General features: G+C 39.9%; 1 protein-coding gene and 1 pseudogene across 3 annotated transcripts in view; both read left to right on the top strand.

Moving 5' to 3' along the window:
* The first annotated feature begins 495 nt into the window (after nt 1–495).
* RNLS (renalase, FAD dependent amine oxidase) overlaps nt 496–24,017 on the top strand; it is a 212,366-nt gene continuing 188,844 nt past the window's right edge. For both annotated transcript variants that reach the window (XM_087824429.1, XM_087824428.1), the window contains exons 1-4: nt 496–619; nt 1,398–1,503; nt 1,716–1,858; nt 5,704–5,862. In XM_087824429.1, coding sequence (XP_087680555.1) covers nt 502–619; nt 1,398–1,503; nt 1,716–1,858; nt 5,704–5,862 — 526 coding nt within the window. In that variant the 5' untranslated portion in view covers nt 496–501. The remainder of the gene's footprint in view (nt 620–1,397; nt 1,504–1,715; nt 1,859–5,703; nt 5,863–24,017) is intronic.
* Nucleotides 17,291–20,884, top strand: LOC107543309 (nucleophosmin pseudogene; annotated as a pseudogene). Its single transcript, XR_015715638.1, has 2 exons — nt 17,291–17,593; nt 20,030–20,884. The product of XR_015715638.1 is annotated as a nucleophosmin pseudogene (transcript).

The raw sequence follows: 24,017 nt of genomic DNA, 5'->3' as shown, positions 1-24,017 counted from the left end.
ACTCTCCCTTTGACTCCAGTTGCCCGGGATACTGTACTGAATATGACAATGTCTCTGCCCTCTTGGTTCTTAAATTCTAGTAGGAGAAAGACAGTAAGGAAACAGTAAATAAGCCAGCAGGGGTAAAAGCAAGATGACTTCTCCAAGTGACCAAGCGTTATGAAGAAAATAAGCCAGGCTCATGGAACAGTCGCTGAGTGGCCGCTTTAGGTCCAGCCCCCAGAGAAGGCCCCTTTGGGTGACCTGCAAACGTGACTGGACGCGCAGGAGTCGGCCTCGCAAAGATCAGGGACAGGAGAGGCGTTGCGGGGAAAGGTCGCGGTGACGAGGCAGTGAACACAGGGACCTCCGTCCCAGCGCTTTCGCAATCCCGCTTCCAGGCATTCCCAGCTCCCGGCGCCGCCTCTCCGCCCCTGCAGGCGGGCGGCGGGACTGCTCGGGGACGCGCAGCCCGGCCTCGGCCTCGGCCGCCCGGCCACAGGGCCGCGCAGTCCCCGGGCCATGGCGCGGGTGCTGATCGTGGGCGCCGGGCTGACGGGAAGCTTGTGCGCGGCGCTCCTGAGGAAGGAGACGGCCTGTCCTTTACACCTCGTCGTGTGGGACAAAGCTGGGGACTCAGGTGGGTCGTCTAATGGAACAGAAGCCGACGCTTCCGAGGCGGCGCGGGACCCACCGGGGGTAAAGCCTGAGGAAAATGCAGCCGCTCGGCCCCAGCGCGGCCGGGCCTGCGCTGCGCGCGGCGCGTCACGTGATCGGAGACTTCCGCCGCCGGGAGCTGGCGGGCGGGGGGGGAGAAGCGGGGGAGGGGGAGGGGGCGCGACCCGGGCCGGGCCTCGCCGGCGCGGGGGCCGACGGCCGGAGGGCCGAGGGTCGGGGGCCCCGGGGCCAGGCCTGAGCGGCCCGGGCCTTCCGCCGTCGCTGGTGAATAGGTTCGCGTCAGGGCCGCCTGTGCCTCTGCAGCTTTCTCCAGACCCGGAGGCTCCCAAAGCGCCCGCGGAGCGAGACGACGAGGGTCTCGGTTACCGAATCCTGCTCCTCTCAGGGCGCCCGGCGGCCGAGCGAAAGCCGGAGCGGACGTTCCCGCCGACGCCTCACTCACAGGCTCCTCTCTTCACCCCCGTGCCCGTCGTTCGCGTTGGCACCTGCGGCACGAGGGGCGCTGCGGAGCCCTGCTGCGTTCTTCCTGCGCCCTTTTTCAAAAATACCTCGCCATCAGCGACCCAGTTGTCGCTCCATTACTTCCTGTCAGTGCTGGATGACAAAACCTTGAACGTAAAAAAATAAATAAATAAAAATAAATGTTTTCTGATACAGCTGTAAAGTAATCCATTTGGGGTAACACGGGGTGAATAGCGTTCATCGCTAACGCAGAGACGTTTCCCTGTGGATTCCTCAAGGGGGAAGAATGGCCACGTGCCGCAGCCCGCGGGACGCGCGGAGCCGCGTGGACCTGGGCGCCCAGTACATCACCCGCACGCCCCGGTACGCCCGCGCACACCACGGGTGAGTCGATGCCAGCGGAAGATCTATGGATTCTCGAAACATGTCTGTTCTTCGCCTGATTTATTTATTAACACAAAGCATACGCCGAGCTGACCAGAGGACGGTTTCTAGTTATTATGTAGTAGTATAATCTCTAAGAGTTCTTGTAAGAGAATATGGTATGTTAGAGCTAATGATGGTGTATGATTATGTTATATATTGATTTATTTCAGTTTTTATGATGAGCTGTTAGCTCATGGCGTTTTGAAACCTCTGACCTCTCCTATTGAAGGAATGGTGACGAAAGAAGGAGACGCTAACTTTGTGGCACCTCAAGGAGTTTCTTCAATTATTAAGCATTACTTGCAAGAATCAGGTGGGAATAGGATTTTCTCTGCCTTCTTTTAAAATAAAAGTTATACCCATAATTAAATATTAATACTACAAAGAAAGTTATGAAATAGATGTTCTCTTATTTACCTCTCAACAGCTAGTTTTCTTCCCCTAAAGTAGCCACTAATAACAGTTTCCAGTGTAGGCTTCCAGAGAAATGTTTATGCATCTATCTAGTAATCTACATGGCTGCCTCTATCGATTCATGTATGTTTATATTTATTTAAAAAATATACACATGGGAATTTTTACATAAACCATTCTATACCATGTTTGGCCTATGTTTATAATACACCTATCATCTATCTATCATCTATCTATCTATCATCTATCTATCTATCTATCTATCTGTCTGTCTATCATCTATCTATCTATCTATCTATCTATCTATCTATCTATCTATCTATCTATCTATCTATCATCTATCTATCTGTCTATCACCTATCATCCATCTATCTATCTATCTATCTATCTCTCTCTCTCTCTCTCTCTCTCTCTCTCTCTCTCTCTCTCTCTCTCTCTCTCTCTCTCTCTCTCTCTCTCATCTCTATCTATCTATCTATCATCTATCTATCATCTATCAGTTCTCTCTTTCTCTCTCAGCAGTGCATTTAGTTAGTGTTCACATCTCTTCAGCTTTCATCTGATCAGTTCTGAACTGCTACTCCCTAAAACCTATTTGTAGGAAATTATAGTAGGAAAATGACTTTAGATTTTTCTCTTTAAAATGGAGGAAGGTAGGGGATAAAACTGTATAAACATAACAGAAACACATTTGCTTTTGTAAAATGTTTAAACCTTCTTAATATTCTGATATCTTTATAGCTCTCTTTAAAACATTTTATTAAATATTATGTTCTGGGGAAACAGTGGTAAATAAGGGACATGGTCCCTGCCTTTGGTAATGTAGAGTGCAGTAGAGAGGAAAGACATTAAACTAATTACATACACACACAAAGGCACATAATACATGGTAAGAAGGAGTGAGAGCATTATGAGAGAGTGTATAAGAAGAAGACCTAACAATGTGAGTGGGGGGAGGGGGAGAGAGATGTCAAAGTGTCACTGAACTAATGTTTTCATGGGTATCTGAAAGGTAAGCAAGAGTGAATTAGGCCAAGAGCTGAGTGATGATAATTCCACGCAGTGGACACATGAAATTGGAACTGTTCTAATGTAGGAGCAAGTTGGTGCATTTGAAGAACTAAAAGGTCATTGTGACTGGAGAGTAGTGAATGAGGGAGAAGGTGATAAGAGGAAGTTCAAGACTAAGACGGGCCAGATCGTAAGGGGCTTTGTAAGTAATGTTAAAGATTTTATACTTTATCTTATGTGCAGTGGGATGCCATTGAAGAATATTATACAAGAGATGGAGGTGGTCAAATCTACTAAGCCCAGAATTAACTCTCGAGAGATTTTATGTAATTCTCTTTTAAAATGAGAGTTTCCAGAGCCTACAGATTTTAACATGTGGACTTTCTGATAGTTAATAGTTAATTTCATAAGGAAATGCCATTGCCCCAGAAACTTCACTCCTAGTAGCAGGAAGAGAAGCTATACTATCACTCCTGACTCTTGGCAGGGTACTACTTTTTGGGTGATTTTACCAGTCGTGGGGTTGGATTTGGGTCTGTCATCTACACCCGTGGTTCTCACACTTTAGTGTGCATCATAATAAGCCTGGGGGTGGGAGAGTGTTTAATATAGACTGCTGGGCCTGATCCCCAGAGATTTGGATTTAGTGGATCTGGGCTGGGGTCTGAGAATGTACATTTCTAACAAGTTCCCAGGTGCTGCTGGTGCTGTTGGTCTGGAGCCCACACTTGGAGGACCACTGACATGCACCTTGCAGAACGCTTTGTGGTCACTGGGATACAGGTCCAAGACTGGATGGATATGTAGCATTTCTAGGTCAGTGGGCTTCAGTTCTCTTAAGCACACATAAATTCACCAGCACCAATAACAAAGTAAGCTCCTGTCAAAGGGAATATTATGTGGAAACACAGCTGAATAAAATGTATGAAGTCACTTGACTTAGTTGAGGTCCAGGTCAGGACCAGGACTAGAGTGAGGCACCTAAGTTGGGAGTGAGACATCCTGAATAAATAAAACAAAGTGAGGTGGAGCCACTCTCATTGGAGTAAAGTAGATGGTGGCTGTGAGTGGAAAGCTCCAATTATTGGTACCTTCCCCAAGCAGGGGCCTTAGCGAAACCTTCAGGCAAGTTGAAGCACTGTTTCCAAGCTCTTGCTCTCAAAGAGAAACTGATCCCAGGGCCTAGTTACCATCATGTTTCTTCTAACGTATTTACATTTGATAAAAAAGTTTGAGTACTTGCTATGTTGTGGCCATTATTTGAGGGACAGTGGAAGAGGTGAAGGGACGTGAGATCGGGAGACCTGACATGGAGGAGCCTGACATAGATAGATAAGACATACCTACAACCTACAGATATTTTAAATTAATGTCAGAATGAGTGGTAAAGGCAGTGGTGATCAAGGGATGTCTTAGATGAGACGGGTCACATTGAATTGGAGTAGCTACAGAAACGAGGTTTCATGGCCAAGGTTGGACTTAAGCTGGCTCTTTCTTGGCTGGTAACATGAGGTTTCCTTTCAGTGTGCTTTTTTCTTGTTTCATTTTCATACCTTCCTTTTCTATTCCTGAGGCTGAATAAAAGTGAATTTGTTTTTAAATCAGAGTTTTCTGAAAACTGGCATGTGAGGTGAGTGCCAGTGGACCAAGGAGACCTACTGATCTAATTATATTTTACCTTCCAGTTTCTGATTCATAATTCATTCTCTTAAACCAGTGATTTTCAGCCGGTGTGCCACAAGAATTTTTAAAACATGCAATACCATACTATTTCGTTGGAGGTACTGACCTCTTTTCCCTTAGATTGTGAGGTAAAAAAATCACAACGGCCAATGCAACAATAGCTGTCCAGTATAAATGAATCAAAATTATACCTGTTTATTTTTTGTCAGATTGGTAAACAATATATTTTTTGGTGTCCTGCAGAATTCTAGTAATTAGTTTATGTGTGCCATGAGAGAAAAAGGTTGAAAATCGCTGTCTTAAATAGTGATTAAATACCTAGTAGGTGCCAAGTGCTATACTATATATGTTATATGCTATATATAGAAACAAAACAGACTTAATTACAGATGAAAAGGGAAGAAAATATTAATCAAATAACTACTCAAATAATTATTAAAATACCTTTGTGATATTCTAGATTGTATTTCTCTGAAGTCTTTTTAATAAAGGCAATCATCCATTGATGTGGCCTCGGATTTCTCTCACAGAGACCTTTTGCAGGTTTAATAGGGAATAATAATTCCTTCAATAGGGAATGTTGCTCTTTCTTGCTGTCACTAAAGAGAAGAAGTAACACCTTTGCTAAAATGTATACTTGCTCCACAATGACAGTGAGCTCAAAGTAAGGGGGTATAGCTTTAAATTATGGCACAGCATTTCTGAATCTGTTTCCTTGTTTGTGAAATTAATCGATATGATGTATATCAAGTGGCATAGTCTTGGCATATAGTAGATCCTTAATAAAAATCCAGCTATGCTTACTATTATTATTCATTGTAATAGTCTTTTCCCCCCGGAACTGGCATTGGTAGGCAGGCCCACGGGTGCCAGAAGGCAATGAATTCCCACTAACTGAGAAAGAAAGTAGAGAAAGTGAACCCCGGGCACCGTAGAGGACAGACTACACCATTTTACATACCGGAATGGATGCAGTTGGTGACTCTTCTCTCCCCCTTTATTCATATGGACAGTTCAGCTTATGTGAGCATGATTTTGCCTTTGGAACAGGTGCTGATATCTATTTCAGACAATGTGTGACCCAGATCAACCTGAGAAATGACCAGTGGGAAGTCTCCAAGGAAACGGGCTCCCCTGAACTGTTTGATGTTGTCATACTCACGATGCCAGTTCCTCAGATTCTGCAGCTTCAAGGTGACATCGTGAACTGTGAGTCTCAACTCGTGCTGTTTTACTTCAGGGAATGGGATTTCTTTGAAAGAGCATGAATTCACCTTAACTTTCTTAGCAAAGGGTACAGATCCTACTGATTTGAATGTTTTACAAACTGATACAATGGCCTGGTTCACGGTCTTGGTCAAACTGAAACCCATAGGAGAATGTTTTTCCTTAACCAGTTAAAAGTTGAACAGTTTTCTTACTGCTCTTGCCTTATTTAAGAAGTAAATAATATGATGGATATGCGATAGTTTAGCCTACTAGAAGAGCAACCTCTTTGTGGCCATCGTGGAGAAAAGAAGGTCTTTATGATGCAAGCATTGATATGTGAACCCCTGGTAAACCTCATCTCCGGTTGCTCTTGAGTAAGAGTCTCATGGTCTTCCCTACTTGGGATTTGTTGGCTTACCTTTTACCTGGCTTCTCCCCTGTCTTTTTTCAAAAACAGCTTTAAGATATAATTTACATACCATACAATTCACTCATTCAAAATGTACATTTCAGTGGTATTTAATATGTTCGCCAATATATGCAACCATTCCCACTCTCAATTTTGGACCCAAAAAGAAACCCCATATCCTAAAGCTATTACCTCCATCCCTCATCCCCATTCCTGCTCTTAATGCTAACAAACTGTCATCAACTTTCTGTCTCTATAGATTTCCCATTGCCTGGATTCTTAAGAAAAGCTTTTCTGTGATTCTGCTTTGCCCCTACCTATGCTAGGTTTCACTGATTTTTCTCCTGTCTTTCATTTTGTCTGAGCCTGATACATCAAAGTCACTGACTTCTAAAGGACACCCCATCTTGCCTGGAAGCCCACGGGTTATAATAAAGCAGAGCCTGGCGATGGCGGGCAAGGTTTCGGGTCATGTGGGAATCGCAGTGGATATTGCCGTACCTGTAGCTTCTGACTTGTTGCATGACTAAAGCTGACATCGGATTTGAGTGAGAAATGGTCTTCGATGCCACTATTAGAATGAAAACTAGTAATAAGTATGGTTTATAGATCATAGATTTAGAACTGTAATAGAAATTGTTCTGTGGGGAAGAAAATAGCTGCTTCTTACATCTCGAAAGTAATTTGCTATTCTTTAAATATCAGCTCCACCATGCAGTAACAATATAGCTTCTTTTCTAGTACAGTGTGAGGTAATAGTATAGAAGGGATTGAAATATTTATTATATAGCTGTATGCAAATTAGAAAATTTATTTCAAAGAACTCTACCATAAGTCTGCTTCTAGTCTGTTGTCAAAGTAACTTTGTGGGTCTAACACAAAAAGGTTAAAAACATCTGCTTTTTCTTTTATAAGTTTCAATCATGTCCTCAGTATGAGGAATAAGTTAATCTTTTTTCTCTGTTTCTGGAGAAGTTTAAATACACTCTTATTTGAGTATGAAACATTTTGAGTTTCTATGAAGAGACATCCGTTTACAAAGCCATATATTGCCATCTAGTGGATACTGTTATATGTTGCAGTTCTTGTCTGAATTTTTAAACTAGAGGACTATGAAGGTGATTGAAATATAGAATATATATAAAACTATAACTATAATATAACTCACAAAACATCATAATATCACAGGGAAACAAATTTAGGCCCATTATAATTAACTAATTTACATAAAATTGTTCAGTTATCTTATGTTTACTTAGGTGTTTCCAGATAATACCAGCTAGCTGAGTTTTTAAATCCAACATGAAAACAGTAACTTGCTCTGACTTAGCTGTCCCTGTTTTCTCAGGAGTCTTTTATGAGTGCCATACGGTAGGCCCTAAGTCTCTACTTCCTGAATGAATGAATGACAAAATCTGAAATACGTCTTGAAGGACAGGCAGAAGGAAACGAAGGAGTGCTTTGGAGAGGAAAAAGGGTTTTAGCAAAAATTGGAACTAGAAATGCTTTTTTTATATTTTGGAGACTGAAAACTGACTGGGAGCAAAGGCTTTGTGGTGGGGAATCTTTCAACCTCATTTCTACAACTTCTAGAACCTCCCATGGTCATTGATGGAAAAAAGAGAACCAATTCTTTTTACTAAAAGAAGTTTAAATTCATTTTTCCTTCACATTTTGCTGAAAAGATTTTGATTAAAAGCACAGGAAACAAAAATCTTCTCTTCATCGAGTAACGTGCTTCATTGCTTTTTCCAGCAGACCATCGCCGCCGTAGAAGGGGAAATAATTCAGTTTCTAAACTTATTTAGCTATTAGCTGCTTTGTTGGGGTGACTGCAAGCTTATGAGCTGAGAGTTCGTTCTAGTTAATCTTCCGTTTTTCCTAAAATTGCCTGAAAGGCAACCCAGGCTAATATTGGCCTCTCTGCCACTCTCCAGAAACTCAGGAGTCAGTGGAAATGGAGATGCTCCCACCATCTTGGAGGTTAGAGTGACCTGGCACCACTATTACTGGTGCTTACTGCCCACTCTAGGTCCTGGCAGGACAGAGGCACTTTCCCTACTTGTGTCCCTCTGGGGAAGTAATTACTGTGTGGGGGGAGGAAAGAGGAGGGATAACCAGATGATGATAGCCAACATCAAAGAGCATTTCGAGAATACTTATTAAGCACTTACCTACATTATATTATTTATTCTTCACAACCACCTTATGAGACACATTTCATCCCCATTTTATAGAAGAGGAAAGTAAGAAGCAGCGAAATTAAATTAACTTGTCTGAGGTCACATAGCTATTGAGTGGCAGATCTAGAGTCCAGATCTTCTCCAAGCTCTAGTAATTGGGGCAGTGTACCCTGTTGTCCCTGTACCCAGCAGGGATGTGTGTGCTCTGCCACACTTGATCTAAATGTATCAGTAATGTTGCTGTTTTGACTTTTTTGCTCCTGTACACATGCCGTCAATAGATATATGTTTGAAACCAGGCCACCAGGTTGCACCTCTAACAGGAGATCCTTTCTAAGGCTGCCTTCAGAACTTAGAATTTTATTTTTCATTCAGAGTTCTCTGATACCAGAAAAGCTTTAAAAAGAAATGTCAGAACTAGAGATGGGGTGAGATGAAAGAGCAGAGAGCTATAATTTATTGAATTGCATCATTATCACCAACTGAGTCACCAGCTGAATTCAATTAAGCTTCTTCCCATCTGAGCTGGCAAAGACACTTTAAAGAGAGGAGAGATTTGAGAACTAAGAATTTTCGAGTTCTGGCATAAGTCTCTGAAGATTCACATGAAATCTGGTGAACAAAAATAAAAAAGTATTACCACAATTAAATACTAATGTTAAAGTAGGGATTTTTTTAACTTTATGTTTATTTATTGACACTATTACAGATGTCCCCATTTTCTCACCCTTTGCCCTCCTCCACCCAGGCCCTCCCCCTCCTCCCCCGCCCTTCCCTCTGGCCATCACCACACTGTTGTGTCTATGGGTTATGCATATATGTGCTTTAGCTAATCCTCTCACCTTCTTTCATCCAGTCCCCCTCTCCTAAAGTAGGGAATTTTAAACATTAAGATTAAAAGAGAGGAAGGGAGGGATAACGGAATACCAGCATTCTGCATTAGACAAGCTTTCTTCTAAATTTGTTTTTTTTCTTTTTTCACAAATGTACCTCATTTAAGAAGTTTCTTATTCTATTGCATCAGATTTATGAGACATTCTGAATGGACATTCTGATCATCCATCTTTCTCCTGAAATACTGTTTCCAGAGTCTGACATTTTCTCATTGTGACTTGACTGTTTGCTTCTAGGAAAGAATGAGAGAGAGAACCTAAAACAGTATTTGAGTAGCTAGCACAAAACATTTTATGTGACCCAGTGTAGAAGTCTCTGTTGGTTTGAGGAAGCTGTTTAAATGTTGATCTTTCCTAAAATTTCTTCTGTGAATTGGCCCCCTCAGAATCACTCTACCCAAAGCCGAGTTTCCTTTCCATTTCTGTGACTTACTCGATATTTTTGCATCTTATAATTTTACTTGCCACAGGCATATGAGACCATGACATTTTATTCCAAGAAGAGGAATTAAAATCCAGTTTTATTTTTTAATGGTAATTGTAATCTTTTAGTCAGATGTTGAATTCATTTTTTAAATTATATAAATGCTTACCGAACATCTACTGTGTGCTCAAAATTGTTCTAGGCACCCTGAGTACAGCAGTGAAACAAACAATAAAAGCTCCAGAGAGCTTCTTTTCCAGCAGGAGCAGGAGAAATAAGTAAATATCTATGTGAGATGACAGTGTTGGGAAAGAAAATGAAGCAAGATGGGGAGATACAAAGTGAAAAGGGGTAATTTTGCATATAGTGTGAGCAGGTCTGTGACGCAGTGATTTTGAGCAGCAGAGACTTGAAGGTAATGAAAGTGTGAGCCATCAGAATATCTGGAGCAATATCCAAGCAGAAGTAGCTGCAAGTTGAAAAGCCCCAAGGTACGAGCAGTTTCCCAAGGAGACCCGTGTGACCGGCATGCAGTGCAGAAGGAGGGGCAGGGGTAAGATGAAGGCAGAGAAGCAGCAGGAGGCCCAGTTTATCTAGAGCTTGTGGGCTCTGATAAAGACATTGGATTTTACTCCAATGGAATGTTATTGAAGGAATTACACAATCTCAGATTTGAGGTGGTGGTCTCCTGCTATTGAGCGTAAGTTAGACTGGAAGATAGCTGAGCTGGCCAAATGGACTAATATTGTGAAAATACAGCCAGAAAGGAAGGTGGCTTGGACTATAGCAGTAGTGGTGGTGTGTTGAAGAGTGGTTGCAATGCAGATGTACGAGAATCCTTAGTTTTTGCCTCAGTTCTGTTCCTGATACCAGTTATCAAGGGTTCAGATAGTTAGGGAAAAAACTAAGGCATAAGTGATGCCAAGAGAGTGTTGGAAGAAAGATTTTGATCAGGTGTGCTAAGTGCTGCCTCTAGTTTCATGTAAGAATTGGCTACTGAATTTAGCAATATGGAGGGCTTGGGTGACATTGACAATAGGAGTTTCTATGGGGTACTGGGAATGAGAAAAGAAGAAAGGACATAAGATAGTAGGTTTAGATCAGTGTTTCTCAATCTTTTATCATTATCACCTTCCTAAGGAGCTTTTGAAGATATTTTTTCCTAATTGTCCTCCCCTACCCCAAGAAATTCTAACATCACAGATATTCTTTATATTTGTTACATATTATATGTATGATATGCTTTATCTATTAAAAAAATAAGAATTTTTCACCTGGGAAGGGTCAGATTTTGCCTTTTAAGGCAAAATAACCTCTATTGAGAGTGGAATGATTTAGACAATTCTTTAGAGGATTTTTTCTGCAAAGGGGTGCAAAGAATTGGGCTGGTAGCTAGAGGAGGAGCTGAGATCATGTTTTTATTTTATTTTTTGTATTTTCAAGATGGGATATATTATGACATGCTTGTGTCATAATGGAAAGAATCTAGTAGAAAGGGGAAAATTGATGATGTACTACAAGATTGAACAGTTATAGGAGACATGGTTTTGAGTAGGAGATAGAGGATGGGCCCTTTGATGGGAGCCGGACAGTTCTCCCAATATAATAGGAGGGAGGGCAGAGCACGTGAACACAGGCACAGATAGGATGATAGGAGGGAGGGCAGAGCACGTGAACACAGGCACAGATAGGATGATATCTTTGGAGTTGAGAGCCCATGGAAGTCCTCTTCCAATTGATTTGTTTTCTTAGTGAAACAAGAAGTGAGATCATCAGCTGAGACTGAGGAGGGGCAGGGGATTTTGAAGGTTTAAAGGGAGAGGAAAAGTGGGATACAGTCATCTAAGGGAGTACATTGAGTAGAATATAGGATAGTTGGCAACACTAGGACCCACTTGAAGTTAGTGATTATGAGTTTAAAATAAGACAAGTCAATATTTTTTCCCCTCAGCACTTGATCTTCTCTAAACACATTAGAGATTTTAAGTATTTGAATCAATGAATAAGTGAGTAAAGTGAGTTAATACTGAATTTATGCTGCATGCACCTAAGATATTTTCAATTTACTGCTTATATGTTTTTAATTGGAATGTTTTATAGTTGATTTTGTTAAAATTAAGGACTTTAGATAGTGAGCTTCTGTAATCAAAGTAACTAAAATCAGCAAGGACTTTTAGTGCTTTTATATTGGTTGATGATGTTGCTGAATATGGGAAGATCTGCTGTTTAATAGGAAACGGTGTGCTCTTAGACACTGCTTTGTCATGACTACAACTGTGTGCTCTATGGCATCTGAATTAGAAATTACTAATTCTCAAGAATCACTAATTATCAAGATTGTTCCGTTTCTCTTTTACAAGCCCAGTTGTTGCTTTTAAAGAGTTAACAGCTTCGTACATCTGGCCTGTGACTCATCCTTCTGAGTCCAGGCCTGGTCCTCGCAGGCTGCAAGACACAAGATGAACAGCATGGGGCAGTGTTTAATGCTGTTCTGAAAACCAGTGCCACAGGCCTAAGACAATTTAGAGCACTTCCCTGCAATCATTGCAAATGCATCCCGGGATTCTATTTTTCTTTTATATTGCTATGTGTCATGCTTTGTTTTCCAAACAGAGTACAGAGAATGAATAGGCAGTTTTCTGGCATACTTCTTTGTAGATAAATTGTCAGAATGAACTCTGTTGCTTAAGAAAAGCATAAACACAATTTAGTCCCTGGGTGTAGCTGTATGTACATTGTTGCTGTGGGGAATTTTGGTTTGGCTAAAGTGTTATTTCCTTTGAAAATTCTGATAGACCAAGGTTCTCTTTGTTTTCCTAATAGTCCCACTCTACCCACCAAAAAAAAAAAGCAAGCTATCCAATCGATGAGGTTTCACTCGTATAAATGCAGTTGTGCATATCTAACGTAATTTTGAATTTATTTTGCCATGACTTTAAATTGTAGATATTATTTGAACAAAAGAGAACTAAGCTTTTGATTCATTTTTACAACTTTCATAGAGTTTTCTTTCAGGTAGATTTTTTCCTCATAGAGCATATACAGCCAAGTGAATTTTAAGCCATCCCCCAAACACACGTGTGTGTGTGTGTGCGTGTGTGTGTGAGAGAGAGAGAGAGAGAGAGATCTTCGTCATTGTCCTTCACATTTTAAGGTAATACCATTCCCAGTGATTGAAATCTTTATATAATAATAATAATAATAATAATAATAATAATAATAATAATAATAGGGGGAAGCTGTATGAACACAGTAGTCATTATCACAGAGTAGATATATAAAGATATTTTTACCCTCTGACTGTTGTCCTTATGCATGAACATTCTCGCTACTCCTACCTTTTGTATTTACTGTCATCACAAAAACTGCTTTGAGAAAATGTGATTCCTTATTGCCTGCATTGCCAAATGCATTTCAGTTAATTATAATACACATATGTCTATTGAGCACTTACTGTATTCTAGGACTTGTCCCAGATCCTGAGTTCACATCGGTTAATGAGCCCCAGCCCCAGTTCTTAAGGAGCTCATAGTGGGAAGATTTGTGTTTCACTTCTCTTCTAGTTGCTTCTGAAATTTGTTGTTTTTTTATATGATTAGGCTTTAGGGCAACTTCTGGTTATTTCTTTTGCCCTTTTGCTATTCCGGGCTCTACTGCTTATTAGCAGTGTGACCTTGGGCACATTATGTAACCTCTCTGAGTCCCTGATTCCTCTTCTGTACAATTAGATGATGATTCCTATCTCATCAGGGTATTTGGGAAGATTAAATAAGATAATATATTAAAGCGCCTAATAAATTGCTGGCACATGATCTGTGGTCAATGAAGGAAGCTGCTGCTGCTGTTTAATTTGTGTTTGTCACATAGCTGGCACTTATCGCTAAGGTTTAGTTCTCCTTCATTGCCTTGCTGCTATCCATTCTTCAAATACATGCCAGTTAGGAATTTGGAACTAGAGTAAACAGCAATAACTCCAATTTACGAGCATCTTTTACGTATTAGATATTTTATATGTCTTGTCAACAATCCTTAAAACAACTCAGTATTGTTGTTATCCCTACCACATAGGGAAAGACCAGGGGAGATAAAAATTATTTTCTAACACTACAAGCAGATAAGATGTGATGGTAAGAGCAAAGTTCAGAGAGATGCAATTGCTGGCTTTGAAAATGAAAAGGGGCTACAAACCAAGAAATGTGGGCAGCCTTTAGAAGCTGGAAAAGGCAATGAACGAATTTTCCTCTAGAGCCTCCAGAAGGAACACAGCATGCAGACACCCAGATTTTAGTCCCATAAGTCCTGTTTTGTACTTCTGACCTCCAGACTGTGAGATAATACATTTGTGTTACTTTTATTTATTTATTTATTTATTTATTTTTAATTTATCTTTATTGTTGAAAGTATTACAGGTGTCCCATTCCCCCCCCAGTGACCCCCTCCACCTCACTCCCACCCCCTCCCCAGGCCTTCACCCTGCTATTGTCTGTGTCCATGGGTTATACATATATGCATATAACTCCTTTGGTTAATCTCTTCCCACCCTCCACCCCACTTCCCTCTTTTCTCTGAAATATGATCATCTGTTGCATGCATCAGTGTCTCTGGGTCTGTTTAGTTTGTCAGATTCTTTTGTTCATTAGCTGCTTCTTAGAGAAGATCCTTCAACATTTCATGTAGTACTGGTCTGGTGGTGATGAACTCCTTTAGCTTTTCCTTGTCTGAGAAGCTCTTTATCTGACCTTCAATTCTAAATGATAGCTTTGCTGGGTAGAGCAATCTTGGCTGTAGGTTCTTTTCTTCATCACTTTGAATATTTCTTGCCACTCCCTTCTGGCCTACAAGGTTTCTGTTGAGAAATCAGCTGACAGTCATATGGGTGCTCCCTTGTAGGTAACTAACTGCTTTCTCTTGCTGCTTTTAAGATTCTCTATTTGTCTTTAACCTTTGGCATTTTAATTATGATATGTCTTGGTGTGGGCCTCTTTGGGTTCCTCTTGTTTGGGACCCTCTGTGCTTCCTGGACTTGTAAATCTACTTCTTTCCCCAGGTAGGGGAAGTTTTCTGTCATTATTTTTTCAAATAGGTTTTCAATTTCTTGGTCTCTTTCTTCCCCTTCTAGCACCCCAATAATATGAATGTTGAGCCACTTGAAGTTGTTCTGGAGACTCCTTACACTATCTTCGTATTTCTGGATTCTTTTTTCTTTTTGCTCTTCTGGTTGGGTGTTTTTTGTTTCCTCAAGTTCCAAATTGTTGATTTGATTCTCAGCGTCCTCTGCTCTACTGTTGATTCCCTGTAAATTATTCTTCATTTCAGTTCGTGTAGCCTTCATTTCAAATTGGCACTTTATTATGTCATCAGTGGTCTCACTTGTTTTCGTAATACTCTTACTAATATGCTTGAGCATCCTTATAACCATAATTCTGAACTCTGTATCTGTTAGCTTGCTTGGTTCTATTTCATTTAGTTCCTTTTCTGAAGATTTCTTCTGTTCTTTCCTTTGTGACATGTTTCTTTGCCTCCACATTTTGGCTGCTTCCAGGTGTTTGTTTCTATGTATTGGGTAAAGCTGCTGTGTCTCCTGGAATTTGTAGAGTGGCTTTGTGGAATAGGTGTCCTGTAGGGTCCAGTGATTCAGCCTCCCCAGATACCTGAGCTGGGCCTTCTAGGTGCTCCCCTGTGTGGGCTGTGTGCACTGTCCTGTTGTAGTTGAGCCTTGGTTGCTGTTGGCGTCACTGGGAAGAATTGACACCCAGGCCAATCAGCTGTGAAGACCAGCTGCAACTACAGCCAAAGAGCTGTTGTGCTGGAGACACCCCTGTGGAGCAGGATTTACTTCAGTGGGGCTTTGGTGTTCACAAAGTGCACCCCTTGAGTGTGTCACTCTTGGGTGTGGTGGGGTTGTAAGCCAGCGTGGTCGAGACTGGCCACTAGGTGCACTGTCTCTGAGGCCTCCCGGGAGATGCAAAGTCAGCCTGTGCCAGTGCCTTGCCCAGGGCCACCCAGCATGAGCTACACAGCAAACCGTAGTTGGCTGCTACTTGTGCTGGGCTTGGAGGTGTCCAGGAGAGGCCAAGCTATGAGCCAATGCAGGCTTGGGAAGCCACTTTCATAAGAAAAGCCACTGAAGTTTCTTCAGTGGTAGTGTTCATTGACTTCTTGTTTCTTATATGAAAGTAAGAAAAAAAGTGTCTACTTGCAATAAGCACAAAGGGCAAAACTTAATTCTCTTACTTAATTGCTGTCAACATAAATCAGTGAACTCTGTCTTTATTTTATCTGTTCAGAGTTTTCAAAAGTCACCATTATTTATTTTGTAATTTTGTATTTTTCATTTCTGGCTCAAGCAGGTGAAAAGATCAGCAAAGCATTTTTTTCTTTTTACAATACTTTAAAATGCTTTAAATAGGCAGCAGTGCCAAAATGTTCTTTTGCATTTAAAAATGACTTTCACAATAAGATAGATATAAAAAGGGAGTATGGAGTCAAATATACTTATGTTACTTGGAGAATTCTGTAGTTTGGGATTTTAGTTTTTATTCTTTTTTTTTTTTTAGGGATAAATAGAACTTTATTTTAGATAAACATTTGCACTCTCTATAGTTTTTATTCTTGATGTGAAAGTAATTGCAGAATTATCCTGCTATATTTTATATACTTTATACTTAATTCTCAATGGCATGTAGTTGACATATATGTTTTTTCTTGATACTAACCCCAAATTTAGAACACTTCATTTCATATGCCCACATACATAACTTTTAATTTAATAATTATTTATTAAATGACTAAATAGGTTCAAATTCTTGAAACACTTCAGAATGATCATCTTAGCTAACTTATTTATTAGTGTTACTGATAAAGAAAATGTTTTTATTTAAAATGACTAAAGTGCATACATTTGGCTATTTTTTTCTTGAAACAAGTCTCACATTGTTTATAATTAGATATAGCTATAGATAGATATATCATGGTAGTAACTGACAAAAAAATGATGTCTTTTAACAAATAAAGTTCCTGGGAACTAAACTCTCAGCTGTTGAACGTAATAGCAGTATAATGATGAATTGTGCTATTGACTTTATATTAACTCTATATTGTTACTTTCCCTTTTTAGTAAAGTCTTTCTATGTTTATTTTATTTAAGTTTTTGGTCAGCATTCCAGAAAAATGAAGATACAAGTTTCTGGATAAGATACAGGGAACATCTTAGTGGTTTACTACATTGAAAATACTCGTGAAATGCCTGAGAAGCAGAATTCAGAAAAACAGCTCTAGCTATGAAGGGGGCTTCTACAGTAAGACAGTGCAGCAAAGGGACATTATCAGGCAAGCTGCTAATGGCAGGTACCCAAGAAGCAGAGGTATCCAACATAGCACACCCTGGAGTGTTACCATCCTTATCAAACAGCTGCCAAATGAGATTATCCCATGGCCCCAATGGGTCATAAGATTGAAATGTTAATTTTGTACTCCACACGGAACAACACAAGCAGCATACTGTCTTCCAACCTTTTATTTTAAAAATCAAACTCAAAACAAAATTCTTACCTTCAATACAAGAACATCTTTTCTGTACTGATATTTTCTACCTAAACCATGAAAGAAGACTGAAAGTCATTGTTTATCTAAATACACTTAAGGAACTGAAGCTGTCTCCTAGAGTGGCTGCATGTTATCCAGGGAATTACAGTTGTCTATTTCAAAATCAAGCAATGCAGAGCATCCGTTCTTGTCGGAGTTGCTTACCTCTATGCTACACTGGGCATTTTAAGACATTTTTGGATTGTTAGAAGGCAGAAGAACCCTGGAAAAGATTCTTGTAAGTCAAACTTTTAGTTTGATAGCCAAATAATTAGATATACCTCACAAGATTTTCCTTATCCAAATTTCACCTTTTTTAATGGAATATATTATGAGGGTAGTAGGAATAAATGGGGAAAGGGCAGAAGATTAGGGCTAAGCAACAGAGAAGACTGATAAAGTGCCGTCTTGCAAACTGGTAGAAATGGAGATAGAAAGAAATGAGGGAGGGTGCACCAGAGTGCATTTATCTCTGCCATTCGAAATCTGCACATGTGGCATGCCTTGCATTTCATTATGATTAATTTACAAATATTTTATAAGGTATATAAAGTATTTTTGTGTATGTAGTACCTTTTAACCATTTTTTTTCCTGTTAAATAAATGTCTTTGTGCATTTTATTTTATTTATTTATTTATTTTTCTTTCTTTGTGTATTTTAGGTTTTCTTTTCCAGAGACATTTTACCTAAACTTCTTTATCTCCTACTGTGTCTTTCTTAACCAAATATAATTTCTTCAAAAGATAATTTGGGTTGTACTAGATAACCCATTGGCCCATCTAAATTTTAAAATATATAGCAAGCAAGCATGGAGTGGCATTTAAGAAGTTGAGGAGGAACTAACTCCTAGATAGCCAATTTTAGGTTTTTTTAATACTGAAATGAATTCACATGTAGGTTTTTAATTTTTTTTCACAGTTATCATTGTCTGAACTTTCCACTTCACAAGTGAGAGGGAAGGGACCTTGGGCAAGACCCAGGGTGGAAACACTAGGAGCTAGGGGTGAGAATGGAGGGTGGGGTAGAGGTTAGAGGGGTGCGGGGGCTTGGAGGGAGGCTGGCAGGTCACCAGATACCATGAGGAATTAGGCTGGAAATATTGAGCTAATGGATTGTGTAACTGAGGCATGAGGACAAAGGGAAAGGTTTGAGAAGTGGGGATGTACAGGCTGGGCTCAATTTAAACAGGTCCACCTCTTTTAAAAGCACAATTAAAGATTCCGTATGGAGCTGTCTGTGTCTCCATCTAGACATTACCTCCATTTGGTGGTTACTTTGTCCTAGTCGTTGTGTACTAGGAACGGCATGGTTTTATATCACTCAAGGGAGATATACTTGCAAGTCCTATGAGAGCCCAGGGCATTTTTATTATATTTTGTGATTACAGTTGGAGATGCTGCTTATCTTATTTCTTGTAAAACTCAGAGGGAAGCTTTCCAAGGGCTTTACTGCTCTTGGGTCCCTTTGTAATCAAATATGCTTCTTCAGCAGTAATGTTAGCATCTATTATCGTGTTGAGCCTCTGGCAGCGCGGCAGCCTCGCAGCTTTGACATCACTTGTGGTTTGCAGAGCACCATGCACTGCTGTCTAGTGCTCCTGATAATAGTTTCTAAATGCATGGCTGATTTATACTGCTTGAAATTGCCCCATCTCTTCCTAGCCGTTGAATTTGGCAAGTGAATCATTTAACCTTTTCTACCCAGTGCCCAGGCCTCACTGCAAGGTTATTGGTGTCATACCAAGTAAGGCTTCACACTGACAGAAAAAAAGTTTGTGCTGGAATTGTGAATGTCACCCTCTCTGGAAGATGTACATATTGCCTTTTTAGATGGAGAAACAAAAGCAATGAAAGGCATATTTTTCTAAGTATACTTTATGAGTCCAAAGCAGAACCAAAAAGGGAGATCCGTGCTCCTCGTTCCCAGTCACATGAGTGGTTCCCTGGGTTTCCTTCTCTCACCAAAGCTCTCATGCCTGCAGCACAGAATAATCATATTTGAGTTCAGCCTCATATTTAAGTTCTCAGGGCTGATTCCAAGATACTAGGTTTGAAGACTCAGAGAAGGGGGACAGTCAAGGGGACCTGCATTAATCTGATGGACCAGCTCTCCATTCATTGTAACCTTGAATTTTCATATCCAAGGATCCATCTTTAGTGAGGGCTTATAATTAAGTAGAAACTCAGTGGAAAGAGACTCTGAAAGTTACATGAATTGTCCCCCTTGTTCCCCAAGGAAAATGTGAAGATGTCTCTCCCCCATTTAGCTCCATATCCTCAGAAATGCCTCATCATGTCCTTGGAGTGGGCTGTGGAGGGTTCATTTTATACTGCATCCCTCCCAGCCCCCCATTCCCCATACCCTCACCCTCACCATACAGACATGTCAGCCACTGAAGCTTGCTCCCCCATAAAGAATCCTCAAATAAACCCCAAAGGCAGGAAGTCCTTGTTAGTGCCATACATTGATTCAGAGTGGCACAACAAAGACAGTTCTCCTTTCCTTGGGTCAGTTTGGCCCAGACCCAGATTTGACTAGAATATAGAGAGATAAATTGTAAGCCTAAAGTAAGAGCTGTTGTTAGGTTCATTGTCTTCTCAAGCTAAAAAAGTTTAGATTATTTTCCTTTACAAACATAATCTTGCTGCCCTAATTTCCTAATTTCTGGTGCAGGATAGTACAATGTGTTCTCAAGACTAATTCTTCTCTGGTGCAATTCCATCCTGCATGCCTGTCTGTGGAGCAGAAGTTGTTTATCTCTGCCCGCCTTCTCCCCCACCTAAGTGTGTGCCACCACCTCATGGAAGGCTCGATGGACAAGGACATGAGCCCTCTGAGGCCCAGAACTAACTTTTCAGTTGTGAACTAAAGACCCACAAAGATGATCACTTTAAGAACAGTCAGTTTAGGGGCTGGTGCCAAGGATGAATTGCACACTGTTGAAAGCAGAAGCAATGGATTATGAAGGCAGTATGATTAGTAACACTGGCAACTCTGAGAATGTCTGTACAGCCAATGGTTTCCCTTGGTGGCTTTGGAATAACACCACCTGGGGTTGAAGTGTGGTTCAGGACCTGTGCATTTGCGTGGACAGCACTTAGTAGCTGTGGAGGAAGATGCAGAGTCCGAAGATGAAGAGGGGGAGGATGTGACACTCCTGAGTATGTCTGGAGAGCATTCTGCCCCTGGAGGTGGTAGCAAGATTGCACAGAAAGAAAGTAAAACTTGCTGCTGATGAAGATGATGAGGACGATGATGATGATTTTGAGGATGCGGAAGCTGCAGAAAAAGTTCCAATAAAGAAATCTGTATAAGAGCTCCAAAAATGCATAAAGACCACACCAGAGTGGGAAAGACTGAATACCATCAACACCAAGATCAAAAGGTCAAGAATCCTTCAAAAAACAGGAAAAAACTCCTAAAACACTCAAAGGATCTAGTTTTGTCAAAGACATTAAAACAAAAATGCAAGCAAGTATAGAAGAAACCCATTGAACAATCCTGGGCACTAGTGGTAAATCAAGCCCGAAGATGGGGAAAGAGGAGAAGGGGAGACAAGTAGAGTCCATGCTGAGTCTCATCACCACTCCAGACTGAAGTCTATTTTAGTCTCAACCCCCTTTCCTGAGTTTCCACTCACCCTGCCCCACTCCAGGCTGGAAGCAATCTCACTATTAATCTGAAGCACTTTCTTTTGCCTGCTGTGATTCAGTGAACTTTTCTTTCTACTTGTTCATTTGCCTCACCTCTTTGACCATGTTTTAAACCCCTTTGTATCTCCCTATCTGCTCAATAAATATTTGAATGAATAAAAAAATTTTTAAAAAGACAAGTTCTTGGAACTGTCTAGAAAGGTTCATGTGCTTCTCATTTTGTTGCTACTTGTTGAGGGCCAAAGGGGTTGAATGTGTCAGACACAGCGGGTCACTTGCATGACATAGTACATGTTAATAAAAAAGGAGATGTGGGAATTCCAGGATATGTTTCATCCTGTTTCAGCATTAAATTTAAAATCATGGCCAAGTATCTGTTTTCATTGAGAAAAGCCAGAATCCGCCAAAGTCAACATGAAGCAAAAGAATTGCTCCGTGATGAAAAAAGAGTTAAGACATGTTGTTCTTTTCCATTGTTATCTAAGTAGCCTTGGTGGGGTTTTTTTTAAGTATTAAACTTTTCATTGAAATTTGGAAAACTTTCAGTTGGAGAGTTCAGTTTGCATATTGATTTATATTCCATTTTAAAACTGCTCACAGTGTAAATACTTTTATCTCTGTATAATAGAAATGCTCATAGTTTTCACAATTAGCAACCTAATCCTGGAGGACAACTGGTGGAAGTTGGCATTTTTTATTGAAATCATATCTAGAATTTCTAGAATTTTAATTTCAACCTGCTTAAGAAATGCAGTAAGGAGAGACCTATTGTGAGTGACCACACTATATCAGAAATGTGATTCCTGATCATGGTGAGAGAGCAGCTTGGAGTTTCCAAAACTCGATTTCTGATTAAGGGTAGCAAATTATCCTGCTTCTAGCAAATTACCACACACAGCGCTTAATCTAGATTTGATACGTGAAAAAACTATATGTGGTATGCCTATAAAGTAATGAGACTTGGCTTTTAAGTTACGCATATATAATTTATTAAAAATGTGTGTTGTCCTTGAGAGAGTTCCTCTGGAAATTTGTACGTAGCCCACAATTCTTAAATGTTTTTTGGAAACTTTTGTAAAGCTTTTTTAAATAAAGTTTTAGTCAACTCTTTTACATAAAACTAGAACAAAGTATTTTTTTGAAACTACCCAAGAGTGGATTTGGAAATTTGGAGCCACCTGGAAAAATTCTTCAAATTACTGCTGTAGTCATACATTCTTTTAGATACACACCTACTTCTCTAGACATGCTCTAAATAATTTTTGACTCTTCTAAAACTATTTTCTACTTTCAAAGGAAAAAGTTGTGCTATCCTTGTAGATATTCAAAAGAATGAGCTGCATTCTCTAAAAGCAATTCTGGAAGGGGACTTTTCAAAATGTTTATAGTAATTGTAACAATTTTGGTATAACAGCCTCACTTTTGAAACAGTACAATCACCTGAATGTGTTAGTTCTTACATATTTGTTGAAAAAATATACTACTTTATAGTCACATGTCTAATAGGTGGTAGATGTCTTGTCTTAGAAAATTTTCACTTCCTTGAACCTGAAAACAATTGCTGTTCTAGTAGCCTCCATAATAGCTTGTGAAATGCTTGTCTTTGACTTTTAGAAGAATATGGGATCTTACAGTTTTTCAGGAGTTATGATGCATAGCCTAGCATAGTTGTTCCCACAAGCATTTTTAAAAAAACTACATCTTATAGTAGTAAAAGTGTGTTGTTAGCAAAGTGAGACTTCACAAAATAGGGAAAAAAGGTGGTATATTTTGAAAACCAGATAATTACTTGAAAAACTTTTTATCACAATATAAATTTTATATTTGAAATTATATTGGCATTCTGGTGGAGGTGAACTCTGATTTAACTTATCTTTGCTAGTTTGTGTATTCATAGGTGATGGTTAAAATCTACTGACAGAATAAATGAATGTGAATACTGAAAAATTAGGTCATGAACATTTGATATATTACAATAGCTTGATGGGTATTTAAAAGTAAATACAGATTTACTTCTGTAAATCTTAATTTTTGAATGGTTTAACTTCTGAATATATTACATTGACTCTAAAATTATGGACCTGAGATTTAAGGATGTGTTAGTTAGATGTGTCCATGTCACAAAGCAAGTTAGATAGTTACAGAGATGAATTTATACAACCCATGTACTGAGTAATTTGTGGTCCCAGATGCCGCACTCGATGCTGGAGATAATGCGGTGGAAAGAGAGATAGCATCCTTGCTTTATGGAGCTTACACTCTGGTGACTGTAGGGCTCCAGAGAGAACAGACCAAAGTTGGAGTCTTCATAGTGACTCTGTATCCTATGGAAAAGCTCTCATTCCTAATCTCTGGGTTATTTTCTTTACATTGAAGTATGATGAATTTGGACTCATAGTCTCTATAGTGCCCTAAGATCAGAATTTTGCTATGATTTTCTGAATTCTCCTTTGTTATCTGAATTGTTATAATCCTACCTCCCAAATTCTTAGTATTTTCACTATGTAATATATGTGAGTACTATATATGGAAGCATTTGGCAAATTGTAACATCTTTTCACTCTAATGTGATGCTGTTATTCAACAAGAAGACACTGAGCTATATCTACACAAAGTACAGTGTAGACTCACCCAGTTACTCAGAAAATGAGGGAACAACTAATCGAAAGGTCCTTTCTCTTCCCTCTCAAAAATTGGAAGTATTTTTGCCTGAATTAGCTGGTTAATTTATCAACTGTCTGCCTCACTTAGTTTTGTAGAAACAATTTCTAAGTCCCTTGAAACTACAATTCACTTTCACTGTGGTTTAGAGCTTAATGTTTTTTGATGGGCGCAAAATGTGTCACCCTGTGAAAGAGAGACTCTCAATATTGTTTACAGAAGCAGAGAGCAAGATGCAGTCATAAATCTGGAAGACACCCTATTTGGCCACCTCACTTTGTGGAGCATTAATTCCAAATAATTTAAAATGGCTAGTTAACCATTTTCTTAAACATTTTCCAGCAAGG

Source organism: Miniopterus natalensis, chromosome 14, assembly GCF_054644295.1.
Source record: "Miniopterus natalensis isolate mMinNat1 chromosome 14, mMinNat1.hap1, whole genome shotgun sequence".
Classification (NCBI taxonomy): domain Eukaryota; kingdom Metazoa; phylum Chordata; class Mammalia; order Chiroptera; family Miniopteridae; genus Miniopterus; species Miniopterus natalensis.
Note: the sequence above shows the minus strand (reverse complement) of the source record. Positions and strands in the feature narration are given on the sequence as shown.